Source organism: Elephas maximus, chromosome 5 (genome assembly GCF_024166365.1).
Source record: "Elephas maximus indicus isolate mEleMax1 chromosome 5, mEleMax1 primary haplotype, whole genome shotgun sequence".
Taxonomy (NCBI): domain Eukaryota; kingdom Metazoa; phylum Chordata; class Mammalia; order Proboscidea; family Elephantidae; genus Elephas; species Elephas maximus.
In genome coordinates this window covers 123,714,173-123,737,093 of record NC_064823.1, presented here as the reverse complement: position 1 = coordinate 123,737,093, position 22,921 = coordinate 123,714,173, and the positions used below count along the sequence as shown (strand labels likewise).

At 40.2% G+C, this 22,921-nt stretch overlaps 1 protein-coding gene across 1 annotated transcript in view; it reads left to right on the top strand.

Annotated features, from left to right (window-relative positions):
- Positions 1 to 22,921, top strand: part of NWD2 (NACHT and WD repeat domain containing 2) — a 265,622-nt gene that overhangs the window by 89,412 nt on the left and 153,289 nt on the right. Inside the window, exon 2 of the mRNA XM_049886375.1 lies at positions 12,011 to 12,099. Coding sequence (XP_049742332.1) covers positions 12,011 to 12,099 — 89 coding nt within the window. The remainder of the gene's footprint in view (positions 1 to 12,010; positions 12,100 to 22,921) is intronic.

The following is a 22,921-nucleotide window of genomic DNA, read 5'->3' as shown; positions in this document are numbered from 1 at the left end:
AATGGGAGCAGCCCCAGGCAAGAACTTCACAGACTCACTATTCTTACCCAGTGTTCTTTAATTTTCATGAATAATCACTCCTCAATTTGTTTTATGCATTTGGTCTTTGGTCAGCTTATGGAGTCTAGAAATGATTACTTTGACAGTTTTGTACAGATGTATCATTGCTTTTGGGGGAGAGGAACTGTCAGGCTCCTTACTTTGCCATACTTTTATAACATCACTCCAGGTTTACAGATATATGACTATAATTCTGTCAACATAGTCAACAATTATTTGAAAATGACATTGGACTTATATTAGCTTTGTGGAGAGAAATTAATTACTTAGTTTGGTTTAGTTAATGTTTTCATTATCCTATAATCCATTTGCTCATTCAACAAATATTTACTGAGTACCAGCCATGTGCTAGGGTCTTCTCTAATTTCTGTGATGTAATTATGAGAAAGTCCCTACCTTCCAGGAATTCATGGTCTTATGGGGGAGACAAACTAATAATATAATAAGTTATAATAACCAAAACCAGACTCATTGCCGTCAAGTCTTTTCCAACTAATAGCAACCCCATAGGACACAGTAGAACTGCCGCATAGGGTTTCCAAGGCTGTAGATCTTTATAGAAGGAGACTGCCATATCTTTTCCCATGGAGTGGCTGTTGGGTTCCAACCTCTGACCTTTTGGTTAGCAGCCAAGCACTTTAACCAGTGAACCACCAGGGCTCCTTGTAAATTACAGTAGATCCCAATAAATGACAGTAAACAAGGGTAAACAATGTGCTTTTGGGTACCTATCTTTGACTAGCAAGATTTCACAAAGGGTTCTACCTTTGATTTGGGGCTCAAAGGAGAGTAGGAGTCTGCCAAGCAAAGAAGATGTAATAGAAGGGGTTTCCAGACGAGGAAAGCAGTTCGTGCAAAGATGAGGCTTGGTTTCACGTAACGCCTGAAAATTCCTATGGCAAGCAGCAGTAGAAGATGGAGCTTAGTTAGGTTGAATATTCTGGCCCTTATCCTTAGGGTTGTCAGATACCAGCCCAGGTCTTTAATGATCAAATTAGTTTGCACTTTTGTTTCGTCTTGGAATTTATGTCTGGCAGCTTTGTGGAGCACAAGACTACCATGGGGAGGGAGAGATAGCAAGTCAGTCAAATAGGAGACTTTTGTACTTGTGGGTTCAGAGAAAATGAATGTGAAGGTCGAGAGCGGCCAAATTCAAAAGAAAATTGTCAGAATTTGGTGACACTGAAATAAGGAAGAGCGAGGGTGCCTGGTTAAGCACAGAGAGTGGGAGTTACCACTTATCAGAGGGCTGTAGACAGGAAACGGCATCTTGAGAAATTGACGAACAAGGATCAAGCCTAACAACAACAACAAAACCCTGATAGGCCATCATGTGAATCGTTGGCTAAGGGGCTAGGCCACCACCTCCACCAGTTGCTGTCGAGTCAGCCCTGACTCATGACAACCCCGTGTGCGTCAGAGTAGAACTGTGCTCCACAGGGTTTTCAGTGGCTGATTTTGAGAAGTAGATTACCAAGCCTTTATTCCATGAAGACTCGACCCTCCACCTTTCAGTTAGCAGCTGAGCACGTTAAAGAGGGAGAATCTAGGCAGGAACAAAGGTACAGAAACCTGGGAAATGAGGCTAGAGGCCAATTTTAGTAGAGGATGCGGAATGAATCCTAAATAAATGCTCTGAACTGCCAAGGAGGTAGGAAAAATTACCTAGTCCAATGCTAGAGTCTTAACTTTGGGTCGGGCAGGAGCTATATGAGGTTCAAATCCATGATAATATTCTTTTATTTTTAATAAAAAAATTGGAATTAATCTAAGCCCTTCCTGAATTAAAATCAAGATGCTCTAAGGATAATGGTATTGATTAATAATTCTCCCCCAGCTAATGGACTTCCTGTGGATAACTCAGATGCTGTACACAGACCTTCATTAACTCTGCAGTACCGAGGGTTCATTTAGAAAGCAACTCCTTAAAAACCTATCCATGCTGCCAAAGGGTTAATACACACTTTCCAAAGCATTAAGGAGCTGGAGAAATGTAAATGGGTGGAATGACAGTGTGTAAAGAGTAAGTGATGACATAGCTCCTCTATGATCTGTGCTTTTTTAAGAGCTCCCTTTTTATGTGTGATGATGTATGAGTTAATCTTTCCTGTCCATGACATTCTGATGTTTCTTAATTGCCAACCGTCCAGTTTTGCTGTTGGTATGAATCAGGTGTTTTATGTAATTAAGCCAGCTTATCTGTCACCCATCATAATTAATCCATCCTATCTTAATTACTTTTCCATTTCCAGAGCCAATCATCATATACTAATACAAATATAGGAAAATTTGAGTCATTTTTGTAATATAAGCAATACCACAGATAGCCCGGCAGGTAGGTGGGATCTGCTTCCTTCATATTCTTAGAGAGGCTCAAAATAACCTGGTAAAAATGTATGTGTATTCAGCCAGAAAGACAGAAACCAGAAAAGAAATCACTGTCTCAGTTCATGCACTTTCCTTATGACACCAGCTTTCTCCCTATCGTTTGTTTCCCAGAGCTCTACATAGTCTTGATTCTGTGTCTGCCTGATGACGAAATTGTAATGTAGGAAGCCTTTCTCTTCCTGGGTGCCTTTGCAGGGAAGCATTGTCTGTTGGCTGATTTTTGTTGTTGGTTCTTGTGTGGGCTTATTCATTCACTCATTCGTGTATGTAGCGCCATTCTAATAAGCACTGGGGATACAGCAGTGAATGAGACAAAAGAAAGCTCCAACTCTCTTTGTGCTCACATTCTACTGGAAGAGACAGACAGTGAACAAACAACAGCAGCAATAGTGATGAGTACTATGCAAAGAATGAAAATAAGATGATGTGATAGAGGGTAACTCAATGGCTTCTGTAGATGACATACACAGAGAAGGCTTCTCTGAGGAAGTGGCATTAAAGTTGACAGCGAGAGATGTGATAAGATGATCTCAGGAAGAAGCCTTCCAGATAAAATTCACAGCTGGAGTAAAGAACCATGAGTGGGAATACTCTCTTTGTAATCCAAGAGTCAAATGAAGGCCTGTGCTGCTGGAGTGTTGTGAACAAAGCAAGTGGTAAGAGATGAGCTTAGGGAGAGAGAATATTCAGGGTAAGAAGGATGAATACTATTCCAACTTCACTGAAGAGCTCTTGGAGGGTTTTAAACAAGGTAGTGATGTGATCTGACTTAACGTTTTGAAAAGATTGGTCTGGCTGCTCTGTGGAGGGTGGATTGAAGGGGGCAAGCATGGAAACAGTCTTGATGAGAGATGAATTTGACTTGTACCCAGTAGCAAAGGTGAGAGTAGATTAAATTCAGGAATTGGTCAGAGATAGAATGAGGAAACTTATTGATGGTTTAGATGTTGAAGGGTATATTAAAGAAATAGAGGGGGAGGCGGAGCCAAAATGGTGGAATAGAGAGACACTTCCGTCAAACCCTCTTTATAACAAAGACCCAAAAAGACAAGTGAAATGAGTATATTTGTGACAAGCCGTGACCCCTGAGCATCAAAGGCAAGCTTAGACAACAAACTGAGGGGCAGGGGGAGGAAGAGGCCGTTCAGAAGTGGAGAGGAGTTACCGGACCTGAATCCCAGGGAGCCCTCAGGCACCATTCCCGGAGCGGCGGAGGTGGCAGTGGCGGGCTGGTACTAGCATTCGGCCGTGGTTTCCTCAGGGAGAAGAAGCCAGCCACACAGCCCACTCACACCTCCGGAACCTGAGGAGAACAGTGTTCTCAGCAAAAGCTAAGTACTTGCGTATATTTTACCACAACCCACACCCCCACCCCCAAGCCAGCTTCAGCGGCTGAATCCCTGGGCCTGACATAGACCCTGGTGAGCACCTAGAGCCATCCTCCTGGCCTTGGGGAAGGAAAAAATTTGCAACTGGGGTGAAAAGATAATTTGCTAGCTCCATTAACCGGGGGAGCTCAGGACAGAAGCAGCTCTTGTCCAGGCATAAACCATCAGTGGACCTTGAGTACCTTTCCCTTCTGCATGGACTTGTGTGGGCCTATTTCGGGAGAATAGGCCCTTGTTGGCAAACTCTAACCATTTCAGCTGTGCGATGGAGAGGTGGGTGTTTGACATTTGACATTGCTTTGCCTGTTAAACAAGGTCCTCACCTACCCACATCAGGGACCTAAGGACTGGTAGTTCCACTCAGGTCACCCAGCCACCTGCAACAGGGGTCCAAAAATAACTGGTACCTCCCAGTCTTACAACCAAAAACTTTGGATGCCCATGGTCCCTCTGCAGAACCCACCCACCAGCACGCTCTAGGGAACAGAGACACATTTTCCTCAGAGACACTTGGGGGTCGGTTCTCAGCCCCCTGCCTTGTTTAGAGCATGACCCCCTGCTGCAGTCAGATACCAGTATATACGCCAATCACCCGTGCCCCTCTAAGACTGTAGGACAGAGCCTGTACCACACACTTGATATCAGCTACCTGAAAACCTAAGCTGAATTCATACAAGAAAACTGAATGGACTCCTAGACTGATATACCTGATAACAGCTCTAGCCAGCTGGGGACAGGACACCAGAGCTCCAAGGGTGAAAATAATCAAGCTAGCTCACTCAGGCAACCTATAGGGGTATACCAAAACAAAACAAAGCAAGCAGCTACGACACAGTAAGCAAGCATAAACTAAAACAATAACTTATACATGGCTCGGAGACAACAATTAATATTAAGTCATATAAGGAAACAGGCAATGATCACCTCAACAGGCTCTCAAAACAAAGAATCCAGGGATCTTTTAGATGAAAGTGCATTCCTGGAATTACCAGGTGCAGAATACAAAAGTTTAATATACAGAACCCTTGAAGACATCAGAAAGGAAATGAGGCAATATGCAGAACAAGCCAAGGAACACACAGGTAAAGCAACTGAAGAAATCAGAAAGATTATTCAGGAACATAATGAAAAGTTTAATAAGCTGGAAAAATCCATAGACAGACAACAATCAGAAAATCAGAAGATTAACAATAAAATTACAGAATTAGATAACTCAATAGAAAGTCAGAGGAGCAGAATTGAGCAAGTAGAAGCTAGAATTTCTGAACTCGAAGATGAATCACTTGGCACTAATATATTTGAAGAAAAATCAGATAGAAGAATTTTTAAAAAAATGAAGAAACCTTAAGAATCATGCAGGACTCTATCAAGAGACATAACCTATGAGTGATTAGAGTACCAGAACAGGGAGGGATAACAGAAAATACAGAGAAAATTGTTGAGGATTTGTTGGCAGAAAACTTCCCTGATATTGTGAAAGATGAGAAGATATGTAACCAAGATGCTCATCTAACTCCATATAAGGTAGATCTTGAAAGTCACCAAGACGTATAATCAAGCTTGCCAAAACCAAAGATAAAGAGACAATTATAAGAGCAGCGAGGGATAAACGAAAAGTCACCTACAAAGGAGAGCCAATAAGAATAAGCTCAGACTACTCGGCAGAAACCATGCAGGCAAGAAGGCAATGGGATGACATATTTAAAAAATTGAAGGAAAAAAATTGCCTGCCAAGAATCATATATCCATCAAAACTGTCTCTTAAATATGAAGGTGAAATTAAGACATTTCCAGATAAACACAAGTTGAGGGAATTCGTAAAAACCAAACCAAATCTAAAAGAAATACTAAAGGGAGTTCTTTGGTTAGAAAATCAATAATATCAGGTATCAACCCAAGCAACCAGAAGTCAACCCAGACAGGGAAGTCCAAAAAAACAAAGCAAGATTTTTTTAAAAAAAAAAAGCCCAATACAGGGTAACGGTGATATTATTATATAAAAGAATACGACATTAAAATAATAAAGAGGGACTAAGAAATGTAATCATAGACCTTCCATATGGAGAGAAAGATACGGTGATACAAAGAAATAAAAGTTGTAAATTTAGAAAAATAGGGGGAAATAATAAGGTAACCACGAAGGAGACAAACTATACTACTCATCAAAATAAAATACAAGGGAAAAATACAGACTCAGCAGAAACAAAATCAACAACAAATATGAGGAAAGGACAATATATAAAGAAAATCTACTCAGCACATAAAATCAAGTGGGAAAAAAAAACTGTCAACACATAAAAAAAGATATCAAAATGATAACACTAAATTCATACCTATCCACAATTACCCTGAATGTAGATGGACTCAATGCACCAAAAAACAGAAAGTGGCAGAATGGATTAAAAAACAAGATCCATCTGTATGGTGCCTACAAGAGACACACCTTAGACTTAGAGGCACAAACAAACTAAAACTCAAAGGATGGAAAAAAAAAAAATATCAAGCAAACAACAATCAAAAAAGAGCAGGAGTGGCAATATTAATTTCTGACAAAATGGACTTTAAAGTTAAAACCATCAGAAAGGATAAGGAAGGACAATATATAATCATTAAAGGGACAATACACCAAGAAGATATAACCATATTAAATATTTATGCACCCAGTGACAGGGCTGCAAGATACACAAAACAACCCCTATCAGCGTTGAAAAGTGAGATAGACAGCTCCACAATAATAGTAGGAGACTTCAACAAACCACTTTTGGTGAAGGGCAGGACATCCAGAAAGAAGCTCAATAAAGACACGGAAGATGTAAATAGAACAATCGACCAACTTGACCTCACAGACATATACAGAACGCTCCATCCAACAGCACCCAAGTATACTTTCTTTTCTAGTGCGCATGGAACATTCTCTAGAATAGACTACATATTAGGTCATAAAGCAAGCCTTAGCAGAATCCAAAACATCGCAATATTACAAAGCATCTTCTCAGACCACAAGGCCATAAAAGTAGAAATCAATAACAGAAAAATTAGGGAAAAGAAATCAAACACTTGGAAACCTGCTCAAAAAAGACTGGGTTATAGAAGACATTAAGGATGGAATGAAGAAATTCATAGAATTAGATAGTAGATAAGAACAACTTTAGGTGAAGGGAAAGACAGCACACAATACACAGGAGGTCAGCACAATTGGACTAAACCAAAAGCAGTTTCCTGAATAAAGTGAATGCTTCGAAGGCCAGCGTAGCAGGGGCAGGGGTCTGGGGACCATGGTTTCAGGGGACATCTAAGTTAATTGGCATAATAAAATCTATTAAGAAAACATTCTGCATCCCACTTTGAAGAGTGGCGTCTGGGGTCTTAAACGCGAGCGAGCAGCCATCTAAGAGGAATCAATTGGTCTCAACCCACCTGGATCAAAGGAGAACGAAGAACACCAAGGACACAAAACGATTACGAGCCCAAGAGACAGAAAGAGCCACATGAACCCGCGACTACATCATCCTGAGACCAGAAGAACTAGATGGTGCCTGGCTACAACCGATGACTGCCCTGACAGGGAACACAACAGAGAACCCCTGAGGGAGCAGGAGAGCAGTGGGATGCAGACCCCAAATTCTCATAAGCCCAGACTTAATGGTCTGACTGAGACTGGAAGGGCCCCGGTGGTCATGGCCCCCAGACCTTCTGTTGGCCCAGGACAGGAACCATTCCCGAAGCCAACTCTTCAGACATGGATTGGACTGGACAATGAGCTGGAGAGGGATACTGGTGAGGAGTAAGCTTCTTGGATGAGGTGGACACTTGAGACTATGTTGGCATCTCCCGCCTGGAGGGATGATGAGAGGGTGGAAGGGGTTAGAAGCTGGCAAAATGAACACAAAAAGAGAGTGGAGGGAGAGAGCAGGCTGTCTCACTAGGGGGAGAGTAATTGGGAGTGTGTAGCAAGGTGTATATGGGTTTTTGTGTGAGAGACTGACTTGACTTGTAAACTTTCACTTAAAGCACAAGAAAAATTATTAAAAAAAAAAAGAGAGGAAAGCATTGAGGATAGCTCAGACTTCTTACATGATAAACGTTAGGACTTAGACGTCCCTTAACCATTCCTTTAGTTATTCCGTTGGTCATTTTCAAAAGTTAGTTCTTTTCACAGTTGCGTGCTTCCATGGCTAGAGCAGACTGTGGTCGGTTCTGGAATTTAGTGGCTGTGTGACTTTGGAAAAGTGTCTTAACTCCCCTGTGCTTCAGTTTCCTCTTCTAAAAAAGTGGGTTAATGATTTTTACCTGTATCATAGGATTGTTTTCAGAAGTGATTTTAAAAACGTACATAGAAATGCTTAGCACGCTACTGTGGTTGTTGTTAGGTACTGTTGAGTCAGTTCCAACACATAGCGACCCTGTAGAAAAGAGTAGACCTGCCCCATAAGGTTTCCAAGGACCGGCTGGTGGGTTCAAACTGCCGACCTTTTGGTTAGCAGCTGTAGCTGTTAACCACTGAGCCACCAGGGCTACTAGCACACAACTAAACTGTAGTAAAACCAGTTGTTGTTGAGTCATTTCTGACTCAACGGCAACCGCATGTATTTTAGAGTAGAACCGTGTTCCAGAGGGTTTTCAATGGCTGTGAAATATAGTAAGTACTCACTAAATGTTAGTAATTAGATACACGATATTTCTTTCTTATCCTCCATACTATCACATATTCAGGTCTTAGTATGCATTAATAAGAGTTACAATGATGGTTTTTTTTTTTTTTTTAGAAGTACGGAGTTTCTTCTAGCAGTCCCACTCCTAGGAATATATTCTGAAGAAATAAGAGCTGTCACACGAATAGACACCCATGTTCATTGCAGCATTGTTCACAGTAGCAAAAAGATGGAAACAACCTAGGCACCCATCAACAGATGAATGGATAAACAAACTATGGTACATACACACAATGGAATCCTATGCAACAATAAAGAACAGTGATGAATCTGTGAAGCATCTCACAACATGGATAGATCTGGAAGGCATTATGCTAATTGAAATAAGTCAGTCACAAAAGGACAAATATTGTATGAGACCACTACTATAAAAACCTCATGAAACGATTTGCACACAAAAAGAAACGATCTTTGATGGTTATGAGGGAGGGGAGTGGGTGGGTATGGAAAAACACTAAATAAACAATAGATGAGTGGTAACTTTGGTGAAGGGTAAGATGGTACACAGTACTGGGGAAGCCAGCGCAACTTGACAAAGACAAGGTCATGGAAGCGCCATAAACAGATCCAAACTCCCTGAAGGATCGAATTACTGGGCTGAGGGGCAATGGGGACCATGGTCATGGGGAACATCTAGCTGAATTGGCATAACATAGTTTATAAAGAAAATACTCTACATTCTACTTTGGTGAGCAGTGTCTAGGGTCTTAAAAGCTTGTGAGTGGCCATCTAAGACAACTCTACTGATCTCACCCCATCTGAAGCAAGGGAGAATGAAGAAAACCAAAGTCACAAGGAAGGGAAAGATTAGTCCAAAGGACTAATGGACCACAACTACCACAGCCTCCACCATACTGAGTCTAGCACAGCTAGATGGTGCCTGCTACCACCACTGACTGCTCTGACAGGGATCACAATAGACGGTCCTGGACAGAGCTGGAAAAAAATACAGAATAATATTCTAACTCAAAAAAAAAAAAAAAAAACAGACTTACTGGTCTGACGGAGACTGAAGAAACCCTGAGAATATGGCCCCTGGACACCCTTTTAGCTCTACAATGAAGTCACTCTTGAGGTTCACCCTTCAGCCAAAGATTAGACAGGCCCATAAAACAAAACAAAACTAAATGGGCACATCTGCCCAGGGGCAAGGACTAGAAGGCAGGAGGGGACAGGAAAGCTGGCACTGGGAAACCCAAGGTTGAGAAAGGGAGAATGTTGACATGTTGTGGAGTTGGCAACCAGTGTCACAAAACAATACCTGTATCGTTTAATGAGAAGGTAGTTTGCTCTGTGTACCTGCATCTAAGGTACAATCAAAAATAAAACAAAGAAGTTTCTGCCCCATATATCATTCCTTAATTGTTTTTACATATTTTTTATATTTTTTAGAAGCTCTTAACAATAATCCTTGTTTAAGATTTTCTCAACTTCCATATCTGTTAGTATTTATTTCTTTTAAAAGTGACATTTTTTAAATTAGGGTTTTAAAAGTCTGCAGTAGCCTTTTCGATAGATTGACTGAATATTCTTAGCTTTATTGTGAAGTTAATGTTTTGAGCCTTTAAAATGGGGTAAGGGGATGGGTGTCTGGTCCCAAGATTAAACCAAAAACCCAACTTGTTGCCATTGAGTAGATTCTGACTCATAGTGACCCTATAGGACAGAGTAGAACTGCCACACAGAGTTTTCAGGGAGCACCTGGTGGATTCAAACTGCTGACCATTTGGTTAGCAGCCATAGCTTTTAACCAGTATGCCACCGGGGTTTCCAATCCCAAGATTATATTATGTGAAAGCTTATCATACTGCCTCCAGCAGTGCGTTGGGCCCTGTTGAAATGTTCCGCTCCTCAGCTTGGTCTTCCTACTTTTCCTTTGGCTCAGGTCCAGATTGGATCTGAGCTTAGAAAAGACCCCATTCATTTAGATCACAGAGTAATCTAGAAGCACTTGGATTCCTCTGAATCTTTGGTTTCCGTGTAAACATTGGTTCTTGTCACTCGTCCAGGCTGCAGCTGCATCTCAGACTCCCAAGATTGCTATTTGCTTCCCAAAAATAGGCTTGAGAACAGCAGGAAAGTAGAGTAGGTCAACACAGCATATGGTTGCATTTGCATGGGCAGATGCGCTTGAGAATCATAAGGAAATTCTTTTACGTGGCTCCTTAGTTATAAATGTGGTATGCAAATGTTTCCTTGTTACGGCTGGGGTTGAGGTACATTTAGCAAATGGTATTTTTCATGAGGTAACACATTAATCTAATTTTCTAAAACTGTTTCTCATCTCACCACAGAAGCTAGCTGGGATTGGAACAGACTGTCTTTGCTGTAAAGTTCCTTTTAATGCCATCAATGATGCAGGAAGATTGTTCAGCTCAGGTGGCTCTGGAATGCTTTCCTTGGAAAACCTTCAAAATTAAATGCATGCATACCTGCTCTGTGATTCTTTGGCTTCAGGTTCTGTTTCTTCTTATTGCTGTTTTGATTGTTTTTATTTTAGTAACAGGGAATAATTTAAAAAATACTTTGTTTCTGAGCTTTTACAGAGTATGGCACATATAAAACAATTCCCTTCTTTGATATATCAGTGAATCCCTAACCCCAAGATAGGAGATGCTACCTTAAACCACTGGCCAATTGAATCTATGGTGTGTGGAATCAGCTAGTTTTTGATGTTTGTTTCTGCAATCTGTCTCTTCTAATTTTTGTACTATTTGCATGGATGCTTTTCTAAATTTTTTAAAAGTCACCTTATTTCTAGATACTATAAGAAACAGTGATACAGTCCAGGTATTTTTTTTTTTTAAATAGTAACTAAATTAATTGGTGTGTGTGTGTGTGTGTAAGAAAATTTTATACTTCTTAGGGCTAAAACACCTGATCTAACTGGCTGCTGTTGAGTCGACTCCAACTCATGGTGACCTCATATGTGTCAGAGTAGAATGGTGCTCCATAGGGTTTTTGGTGGCTGATTTCTCAGCACTAGATCACTAGACCTTTCTTCTGAAGTGCCTCAGGGTGGATTCAAACCTCCAATCTTTTGGTTAGCGGTGAAGTGCTTTAACCATTTGTACCACCAAGGGACTCCAAAACATCTGATAACCCTATAACTTTTCCTTCTACCTAGTCGAAAGTCATAGCAATTTCAGAGCTTGATGTGAGGGTCCACCTGGGCATGGAAGAACCAACTGTGGTTCCTCAGCTCTGCCAGCCAACACAAAACTCACCGTTGTGATTCCCCTCCATTCTGTGGGCTTTCTTTGCGTACCTCTTGCCTGAGTGTCTGGAATTCCAAGCAGGACTACCGGAGCAGCCAGATATCTTGCTGTTCAACAATTCAGCACCAAACTTGATTATATTAATATTTACTTTTAAAGTTTCATTTTTTCATGCTGCTCATTTTTCTCTAGAAATACACATGTGGATATGCTGACCTTCTGTGTGTTTGCTTTTCTCCTACAGACACAGGAGCAGAAAGACAGGCACTAAAGGAAAATGTGTATCCTAAACTGAGAGAATTCTGCAGAGAAAACTATGGACTGGAATTTCAGGTACCTCTGATGTTAATTGCATTTCTAATTATGTCAGCTAAATTACTGCGTTTGTTTCTTCTCTCAACTGGGGCCTTATAAAAAGGCAAGCTTTAGCCCTGAAAAATGTCATGTCTATAATCGAAGCATGGGTAAAAGCAAAGATTGGAAAATGATAATAAAATTTTTAGCCTTTTTTTTTAATCTTTTGCACTTTCCCAGTCTGCTTCTTTGACCCTGTCTGGTATTGGCCCTTCTGGTTTATTTGCTGCTTTGACAGTCTCCACTATTACCAAAGAAGGTGAAGATTGCAGAGCCAACTGCCTTTAAGATATGGTCACTAGAAATGTTTGTTTGTTTTAAATAATATTGTGTTTTCAGTGAAGGTTTATACAGTGGTTTAGGTTCCCATTCAAGTTTCTACACGTTGTCCAGTGACATTGGTTACATTTCCCACAATGTGTGAACACCATTTTTATTTCCGTTCTGGCCATTTCGCTTCTGTTAATCTAGTTTCCCTACCCCTTTACATTCCCACCTTCTTTTAAAGTAATTGTTGAACTTTGGGAGACCAATATTTTAAAAAACTATTTCATTTAAGCAGCCTGGCCAGTGCTTTCCTTTGATCTTACCTTTTAGTTTTTATTCACTTTGTAGAATGTCCTCTATCGTGAGCATTTCGGGACTTTATCATTAATACCCACAAAATTTACATCAGCCTCTCAATACAAAATAACTGTGCAGGTGATTGCTAAAATTCATGAACACCCCAGCATTGTTATACACCATTAATTTTGCCACCTAAGTAAGCGCTTGAAGACATTACGCATATTTTGAACATATAAAACTTAAAAAAAAAGTAAGCGGTTCCTGCAATAGATAACATCATTTAGTCAAAATTTTTCAGCCTTATTTATAATGTGAATCTTAATTCTTCAGTGCTATCTCAACTACACGTTTACAGTATCAAGTGATGAATATGTAATGGGGCTTGTGGTGTAACAGTGCAAAATACACCATTGTTAGCGGAAGAATATGTCACCCTTCGTTCTTTCCTTCTGGATACATATTTTATCTTGGTAAGCCTCATGATGCCTTCTAATATGATGTATAAAATATTAGTCTCTAAATGGCTGCAATCTGAGTGCAGGCTGTCAGTCAGCTGCAGGCTATTTTGACATGCACATTGAATAGTTATTCATAAGTCACCATTTACTTGATAAATTGTGAACCTAAATTAAATTCCTTGTCATGAGTTTAACATTACCTTCTCAGAGGAATCTGGTTCCATTGATAACAGGGTTTCAATTGTTACAGAACTTCTGATCTGTCAAGATTCCCAAAGACTTAGACATTCCTTTGGGACTCAGCTACCATAGGGGAGGAAATGTGTCTGAGCATATTAATCCCATCTTTGAGTTAGTTTTGCTTTGCATAATTTTTCCCAGTAGAGGGAGGAAATCTTTGAACTACAGAACAACTTCCATAAAACGTGGTGTGTTAATTAGGATTACCTGAGGGGAAAAAGAAAACATGTTTTTCTAAATAATAGATAGACACAGCAAAGGACAGATAAAGCCAAAGCAAAATATTAAGAGGATGAAGCCCACAGGATAAATCGATGGCAAAGATCATTCTAGGCAGGTGTACTGAATCAGTTGATGAGACACTGGACAGCAGTGGAAATGGCAGAGGGCACAGAAGACTCAGAACTGCGTCAAAGCACTTACTAGGAGCTAGTTCAGTATCTAAAGTGGGGATGGTGCCAGCTTACACATCTGTGGTTGTGTTTGCTGTTGTTGTTATTAGCTGCCATCAAATTGGCCCCCAAATCATGGTGACCATATCACATTGGAACAAAATACTGTGCGGTCCTATGCCATCCCTATGATTAGTGGCGGATTGGACTCTTGTGATCCATAGGGTTTTTATTGGCTGATTTTCCAAAGTAGAGCACCAGGCCTTTCTTCCTAGTCTGTCTTAGTTTAGAAGCTCCAGTGAAACCTGTTCAGTATCATAGAAGCACCCAAGCTACCACTGACAGATGGGTGGTGGCTGCACATGAAGCGCATTGGCCAGAAATCGAACCCAGATCTCCCACATGGAAAGTGGGAATTCTACCACTGAACCACAAACAACCTCGAGGTGTTTAGAATAAAATAAAATACGCAAGGTTACATCTGTTTCCCAGCTCTACGCTTAGCAGGAGTTCAAATGTATAATATCTGAATCTTTTAACAAGTAGACTTTTTCCATGTAGTCTTTTGTGGTAGATTGATTATAGATGTCCCTGAGAATCTGTTTTCTAGAGAGAAGTTCTCTTTCTTCAGTGGCAAGAAAATACTGCTGGTAGATCTTCATTGGAAGCCAATTTACCCACGGTCGTATTCTGGATTCCATACTAGATTGTACGTTGAAACCAGGAGAAATGAAATTCTAGTAGCTACCCAAACATACCAGTCTATCTCATGCCTCCTTTCCTTTGCTTATGCTTTTCAATCTGATTCTTCCTCTGTTTCACCTTTCACTCCTACTCATTCTTAAGACTCTCCTATCTGATGTCAGGTTGTGCTGCTCTCCCCCTGCCCACTGTCCTGCAGCTACATTGACCTTCTTTTGGTTCCTTGAACACTCTAGGCCCTGTCTGTTCCCTCTGCCAAGAATGATCACATGTTTGGTATCTTATTGTCCCTCATGTCATCACCGAAACATCACTTCCTCAGAGATGCCCCTCTGACAACCCAGTCTAAAATAACCACCTAAGGGCTCTCTATTTCCTCATTTTAGTTCTTTGCATAGCAGGCATAGCTATCAGATATTTTTCTTGTCTGTTCATGTATTGGCCTGCTTATTATCTTTGTCCCCATTAGATTGCAAGTTACATAAGAACAGGGATTTGTCTACCTTCATGACAGCTACATTCTTAGTGTCTAGACTAGAGCCTGGCAGTTAGGACACTCAGTAAGAATTTGTTGAATGAATCCCTGATAGAGCAGGAGAAAAGTGGGATGCAGACCTCAAATTCTAGTAAAGACCAGACTTAATGGTCTGACTGGGACTGAAGGTAGAGGGACCCCAGAGGTCATGGCCCCTGGACTATGTTAGCCCCAAACTGAAACCATTTCCAAAGCCAACTCTTCAGACAAAAATTAGACTGGACTGTAAGACATTGGTGAGGAGTGTACTTCTTAGCTCAAGTAGACACATGAGACTATGTGGGCAGCTCCAGTCTGGAGGTGTGATGAGAAGGCAGAGGCAGACAGGAGCTGGTTGAATGGACATGGAGATATCGGGTGGAGAGAGGGAGCATGCTGTCACATTGTAGGGACAGCAACTCTGCAAATCTCTGGTAGTCACTGATACACTTTTGTCTTTATGCATTTGCTTATTCTATTTTATATAAGTGGGATCATACAATTTTGTCCTTTAGCTTCTGACTTATTTCACTTAACAACGTGCGTGTAAGTTTTTGTGTGAGAAACTGACTTGAATTGTAAATTTTCAATTAAAGTACAGTTAAAAAAAAGTTGTCGAATGAATCAGTCAATGCCTGCATGAACAAATGAATGAAGACTCAGCCCAAACATTACTTGCTCTAAGAAGCCATCTCTGATACCCGTATGACTCCCAGGATATGCCACGTACCCTCCCCTTTATTCCCCTAAAATCCTGTGTAAATCTCTCAATCATTCATCCAGTTCATTCAAGAAATATTTGTCGAGCATCAAATTTGCTCCAGTCAATATTCTAAGTGCTGGAACTACAGGAGCAAACCTTGTGAAGCTTAGAATGTTGTTGGGAGATGCAGAAAAGAAACCAATAAATATATGATACTCCAGTGGTACTAGTGCTTTTAAGAAAAATAAAACAGGATGAGGAGGTTAGGGAATACCCAGTGGCCAGCAAAGAATTCTGTCATAAGACACATTTCAGAAGAGACCTGTAGAACGTGAGGCAGCAACTCATACAAATGTCTGGGAAATGATTTTAGGTAAAGAGAACAAGGGAAAAGAGCTTGAGGTGCAAGAATATTTAGAATACTGTAGAACTCTAAAGAAGCGAAGTGAGAGTGGAATAGAAGTGGGTAAGGGAAAACTTGTAGGGTATGACATCAGAGCCACATCACATAGGACCACATGGCCTAAGGTTAAGGACTTAGAATTTTACTGAGTAAAAGGGAAACAGTACCAGTTCATACCCAATAAGATGGTTATTATTGTAAACATTTTTAAAAAAAGAAAAATAGCAAGTGTTAGCAAGGGTGTGGAGGAATTGTAACCCTCATGCATTGCTGGTGGGAGTGTAAAATGGTACGATCATTGCAGAAAACAGTTTGGCCATTCCTTAAAAAGTTAAACATAGAATTAACATATGACCTGGAAATTCCAGTCCTAGGTATATACCAAAAGAACTGAAAGCAGGGTCCACAGATACTTATACACCTGTGTTTTTTACAGCATTATTCACAATAGTCAAAAGGTGGAAACACTGTAAGTATCCATCAACAGATGAATGGATAAACAAAATATGGTATGTCCATACAGTGCAATATTGATCACCCATAAAGAGAAATGAAATTCTTATACATGTTATTACATAGATGAACCTTGAAAACATTATGCTAAGTAAAATAAGTCAGACACTGAAGGGCAAAACTGTATGATCCCACTTATATAAAATAGAATAAGCAAATGAGTAAAGACAAAAGTATATCAGTGATTACCAGAGATCTGGAGAGTAAGGGGGAAATGGGGAGTTACTGCTGTAAAATTTAAAAAAAAAAAAAAATGACGAAATTAAAAAAGAGAGAACAGACTGGGAAAAAGTTTTTGGCTATGGCAAATGCGATCAGCATCTGATCCCTAAAATCTACATGATACTGCAAAAACTCAACAACAAAAAGACAGCACAATTAAAAAATGGGCAAAGAGTATGAATGGGCACTTCCCAATGAAGACACTCAGGTGGCTAACAGATAACATGAGGAAATGTTCACGATCATTAGCCATTAGAGAAATGCAAATCAAAACTACAATGAGATACCATCTCACTCCAACAAGGCTTGCATTAATCAAAACAACATGAAATAATAAATGTTGGAGAGGTTGTGGAGAGACAGAAACACTTATACAAGGCTGGTGGAAATGTAAAATGGTACAGCCACTCCGGAAGTTGATTTGGCCCTTCCTTAAAAAGCTAGAAATAGAACTACCATATGATCCAGCAATCCCACTCCTTGGAATAATATCCTAGAGAAATAAGAGCCTTTACACAAACAGATATATGCACACCCATGTTCATTGCAGCACTGTTTACAATAGCAAAAAATGGAAGCAACCAAGGTGCCCATCAGCAGATGAATAGATAAATCATGGCATATTCACACAATGGAATACTATGCATCGATAAAGAACAGTGATGAATCTGTGAAACATTTCATAACATGGAGCAATCTGGAAGGCATTATGCTGAGTGAAATTAGTCAGTTGCAAAAGGACAAATACTGTATGAGACCACTATTATAAGAACTCGAGAAATAGTTTAAACAGAGAAGAAAATATTCCTTGATGGTTCAAGAGTGGGGAGGGAGGTAGGGAGAGGGGTATTCACTAATTAATAGACAAGAACTGTTTTAGGTGAAGAGAAAGACAACACAAAATACAGGAGAGGTCCGCACAACTGGACTAAACCAAAAGCAAAGAAGTTTCCTGAATACAACTGAACACTTCGAAGGCCAGACTAGCAGGGACGGGGGTCTGGGGACTGTGGTTTCAGGAGACATCTAGGTCAATTGGCATAACAAAATACATTAAGAAAACATTCTGCATCCCACTTTGGTGAGTGGTGTCTGCAGTCTTAAAAGCTAACAAGTGGCCATCTAAGATGCATCAATTGGTCTCAACCCACCTGGACCAAAGGAGAATGAAGAACACCAAAGACACAAGGCAAATATGAGCCCAAGAGACAGAAATGGCAACATAAACCAAAGACTCCATCAGCCTGAGACCAGAAGAACTAGATGGTGCTCGGCCACAACCAATGACTGCCCTGACAGGGAACACCCCAGGGAATCCCTGATGGAGCTAGAGAACAGTGGGATGCAAACCTCAAATTCTCGTAAAAAGATCAGACTTAATGATCTGACTGATGCTGGAGGGACCCTGAAGGTCATGTTCCCCGGTCCCTCTGTTACCCCAAGACTGGAACCATTACCAAAGCCAACTCTTCAGACAGGGATTAGACTGGTCTATAAGACAGAAAATGATACTGGTGAGGAGTGAGCTTCTTGGCTCAAGTAGACACATGAGACTATGTGGGTAGCTCCTGTGTGGAGATGAGATGAAAAGGCAGAGGCGGATAGTAGCTGGTTGAATGGACACAGGGAATACAGGGTGGAGAGAAGGAGTGTGCTGTCTCATTAGGGGGAGAGCAGCTAGGAGTACATTAAAAAAAAAAAAGGTGTATGTAAGTTTTTGTATGAGAGATTGACTTGATTTGTAAACTTTCACTTCAAGCACAATAAATTAAAAAAAAAGGGTGAGAGATAACTAAAATTATTAAGAGCCACAGGTTGGAAAGTCATGTGATTTATAGAATGAAATAGACCAGCATTGTTGAGATACACCATTAGTTTATGAAAGCCTTTTTTTGTGTTTTTGTTTTTTCACTGTGGTGAAAATAAGCACAACAAAACATTTCCCAGTTCAACAATTTCCACATATATAATTCAGTGAGATTGATTATATTCTTCATGTTGTGCAACCATTATCATTGTCCTTTTCCAAATTATTCCACCACCATTAAAGTAAACTCAGTGCCCTCTAAGCAAAAACTCTGCCTGTCTTCCTCCCACCCCTGAGAACCACTAATAATATCTGACTGTATATTTGCTTATTTCATATAAATGAGATCATATAATATTTGTCATTTTGCAACTGACTTATTTTGCTCTGGATAGTTTTCAAGGCTTATCCATGTTGTGGCATGTGACAGGACTTCATTTCTCCTTATGGCCAAGTAATACTCCGTTGTATGTATGTACCACATTTTGTTTACCCAGTCGTCTGTTCATGGACATTTCAAATGTTTTCACCTTTTGGCTGTTGCAAAAGGTGCTGCAGTGAACATTGGTGTTCAGGTTTCTGTTCATATTCCTGCTTTCACTTCGTCTAGGTTTATACCTAGGATTGGGATTGCTGAGTCAGCAGTTCTATGTTCAACTTTTTGAGGAACTGCTAAGCTGTTTTCCACAGCAGCTTTACCATTTTACATTCCCACCAACAATGGATGAGAGTGTCATTTCTCCACATCTCCCTGGTAGTGTAGTGGTTAAGAGCTACAGCTGCTAACCAAAAGGTCGGCAATTCAGATCCATCAGGTGCTCCTTGGGAACCATATGGGGCAGTTCTACTCTGTCCTTGAGGGTTGCTATGAGTCGGAATCAACTCAGTGGCAATGGGTTTTTTAACAGGTTCGTCCTCTGCAACACCTGTTGTTTTACATTTTTTGTTGTTCCTTTGATCCTTGCCATTCTAATGGAGGCAAAGTGGTTATCATATCATGGTTTTGATTTGCATCTCCCTAATGGCTAATGATGTTGATTATCTTTCATGTGCTTGTTAGTCACAAAGCACCAAAATCAAACCCGTTGTCATCGAGTTGACTCTTACTCACAGTGACCCTATAGAACAGAGTAGACCTGCCCCATATGGTTTCCAAGGAGACGCTGGTAGATTCCAACTGCTGACCTTTTGGTTAGCAGTTGAGCTCTTACCCACTGGGTCCAAAAGACTTTATTTATATTTTGAACATTTTATTGTGCTTTAGGTGAAAATTTACATAGCAGATTAGTTTTCCCATCAATATTTCATACACAGATTGTTCTATGACATTGGTTGTAATCCTCACAGTGTGTCAGCACTCTCCCCGTTTGACCTCCCCAGTTTCCCCATTTCCATTCGTCCAGTTTCCCTACCCTTCCCTGCCTTCTCATCTTTGCTTTTGGGTAAACGCTACCCTTTTGTCCCCATACAGTTGATTATTCTAAGGAGAACCTTCCTCATGGGTGTTACTATTTATTTTATAGGCCAGACTATCATTTATCTGAGAGGTGGCCTCTGGGAGTGTCTTCAGTTTCCAGTATTCTTAGGGCCATAGTCTCAGGGATTTCTCCAATCTCTATCAGACCAGTAAGTTTGGCCTTTTTTTTATGAATTTGAGTTTTTTTCTACATTTTTTCATCCATTCTAACCAGAGCTTCCTGTTATGATCCAGGGGAGAGTGGTCAGTAATTGTAGAGAAGCCTGTGGTTCATGTGGGCCGTTAGTCCCTTGGACTACACAGTCTTCAGTTTTCTTTATTCTCCTTTGCCCCAGACAGGAAGACACCAATAGTTACATCATAGTTTGGCCGCTCATGACTTTTAAGACCGGAGTATTCACTAGAGTAGGCTGCAGAACATTATCCTTGTGCACTGTGTTATACCAATTGACCTAGATGGCCCCTGAGACTGTGGTCTTTAGCCTTCAAGCCCAATAGCTCAGTCCCATGCAGTATTTGGTTACGTCTAAGTTTCCATAACTGGGTCCCCTATGTGCTCTGTTAATATATATAAATATACATGCTGCACTTAGAAATAGGTATGTGGAAATATATACAACAATACCTATATAAACACAGGAGTGTATTCCCGTGCAATTCCCCATACCTATTTAACATACATATCTAAGTACACATCCTCTCATAAATTATTGTTTGTTATTATTGTTGTTGCAAAAGCCTTTATTTTTGACGTATACTTTGTTAGACTATCTTCTAAGGTAAGTGTGTATGTAATTAGTTTGGAATTGAAAAATTTTTATTATCTCCTCTAAAAAATGCCATTTACTTTTTTGTTTGTTTTTTTAAAAAAAGGGAAGCAGTGACATGATCTGGCTTATGTGTAGAGATTCACTTGAGTACTGTGAGGAGAATCGAATGGGGGTGGAGAGAAGGTAGATGCAGCAGGACCATACAGGGGAGAAAAGATTGTGGCATGGACTAGAGTGAGCAGTGGAGATAATGAGATATCATCCGGTTCGGCAAATTTTCATCACCTGCCTGTAAAGTCTAAAATTGCAGAACTAGAGCTATGCATATGCCCATAGCTTGCCGAGTATCTGTCTTATAGTAAACAAGTTAGTTAAATAAAATTGAGGGAATATGGAGTTGTATTTTTAAGTGAACCCAGATACCTTTTATCTGTCTGCCTGTTTGACAGGCTATTTTGTAGTAGTTTCTTTGTTTTTTCATTTAAACTAAGATAGTTGATGGAAATGCACCAGATTCTGATTATGTGAACTTGAATTAATTATATTTATGGGTTGATTGCTCAGAGATGGAAACAGCTGAATAGAAGGAAAGTCAAGCTCACTCAGAGCAGAGAGGACACATGGCTTCAGAAAAAGACATGATGTTTAAATGATATGTTACTTGATTTGCTAGTGTTCATTAAGTGCCCTCAGCTACAGAGAAGTGGATGGAAAGTAAGAATGAGGGGGTTAAATTGGGAAAAATACAGATTGGGGAAAAAGTAGGTGGTGTAGGACCCAGTAAATAAAGGGTTGTGAGTATATCCACAAATACCATCCCCTCTTTCTTCCAGATGTTTACATTCCCATTGCCAAGACCCTGGTTCAACCCTCATTGCTTCAAAAATTGGATGAACAAAAAGCAACTTATCTGGTATCTTTGCAACCCATTAGGTTGCAAATCCTTGAGGAAGAGACCACTTCTCATTTATTTTTAAGTCCCTAAAGATTGAAACAGTGGTGTTTATAAAAAGTATATTAAATAGAGCTCCCTACATCATTACCCCACTTGAGTTTTTCTACACAGTACTGCCAGAGTAATCTTATTTAAAGGTCATATTGTCAATTCCTTTGCTTAAAAGCTTTTAATGGCTCCCTGCTGTCTATGTGGTCTCTCTTTAACATAACTCCAATTGTCTCTCCCAATTTCATTTCCCACTCTTCCCAACATAAACACTCTATGATAGTTAACCCATTCTCTGCCAGTCCTTGGAGTACACCTTACTGATCTGATCACTCCAAATAGCCAAGTTCTCCTCCACTTTATTTATTTCTGTTCTCCCCTCCTATCAGAAATACTCCTCCTCCAAGATCCTCTTCCAGGCTTACCCTTCCTTCAAACTCTAGCTCAAGGCTAGCTTTCCTAAGAAGTCTTTTCTGATTCCCAAGTATCCTTTCTCCTATTCTCTGAACTCTTACAAATCTTCCCCACAAGTCCCTGCTGGTACACTAAGCCAGCAATAAACCTAGTTAGGATAGGGGCTCTAAAGGGCTACTTAACTTATCTGGGTACTCAGAAAACCTCTGTTTTGAAAGCAATTTTCATTTGAGTCTAGCCCCTCAGTTTGGTATTGCTCCTTAAGAATACTTTCTGATAGCCAGCTTCTTTCATGGGCACCTGGTACTTACCCTGCTTCATCTTAGTCACTAAAGTTCATGAACTTGTTCCCTTTTTTCACCTCTAATATCAGTAAATCTCAAAGCCCTGCCAAGTCTACTTCTCTTAATAGTTCTCCAGTATGTCCCCTGACTTCAAGTCTACATTATCGTCACCTTGCTATTATAATAGATACCCTAATTGGCCTATGTACCTTCATCTCTTCTCCACCCTAATTCCAGTGCTTCTGCCCACCTGTTGTGGTTGTGTCCCCCCAAATATGTGTTAGAATCCTAACTCCTATACCTGTGGATGTAATGTAATACCTTACATCTAATGTAATGTAATAATTTTCCATAATGCAATATAATGTAATCAACCAGTTAAAATTGTAGCA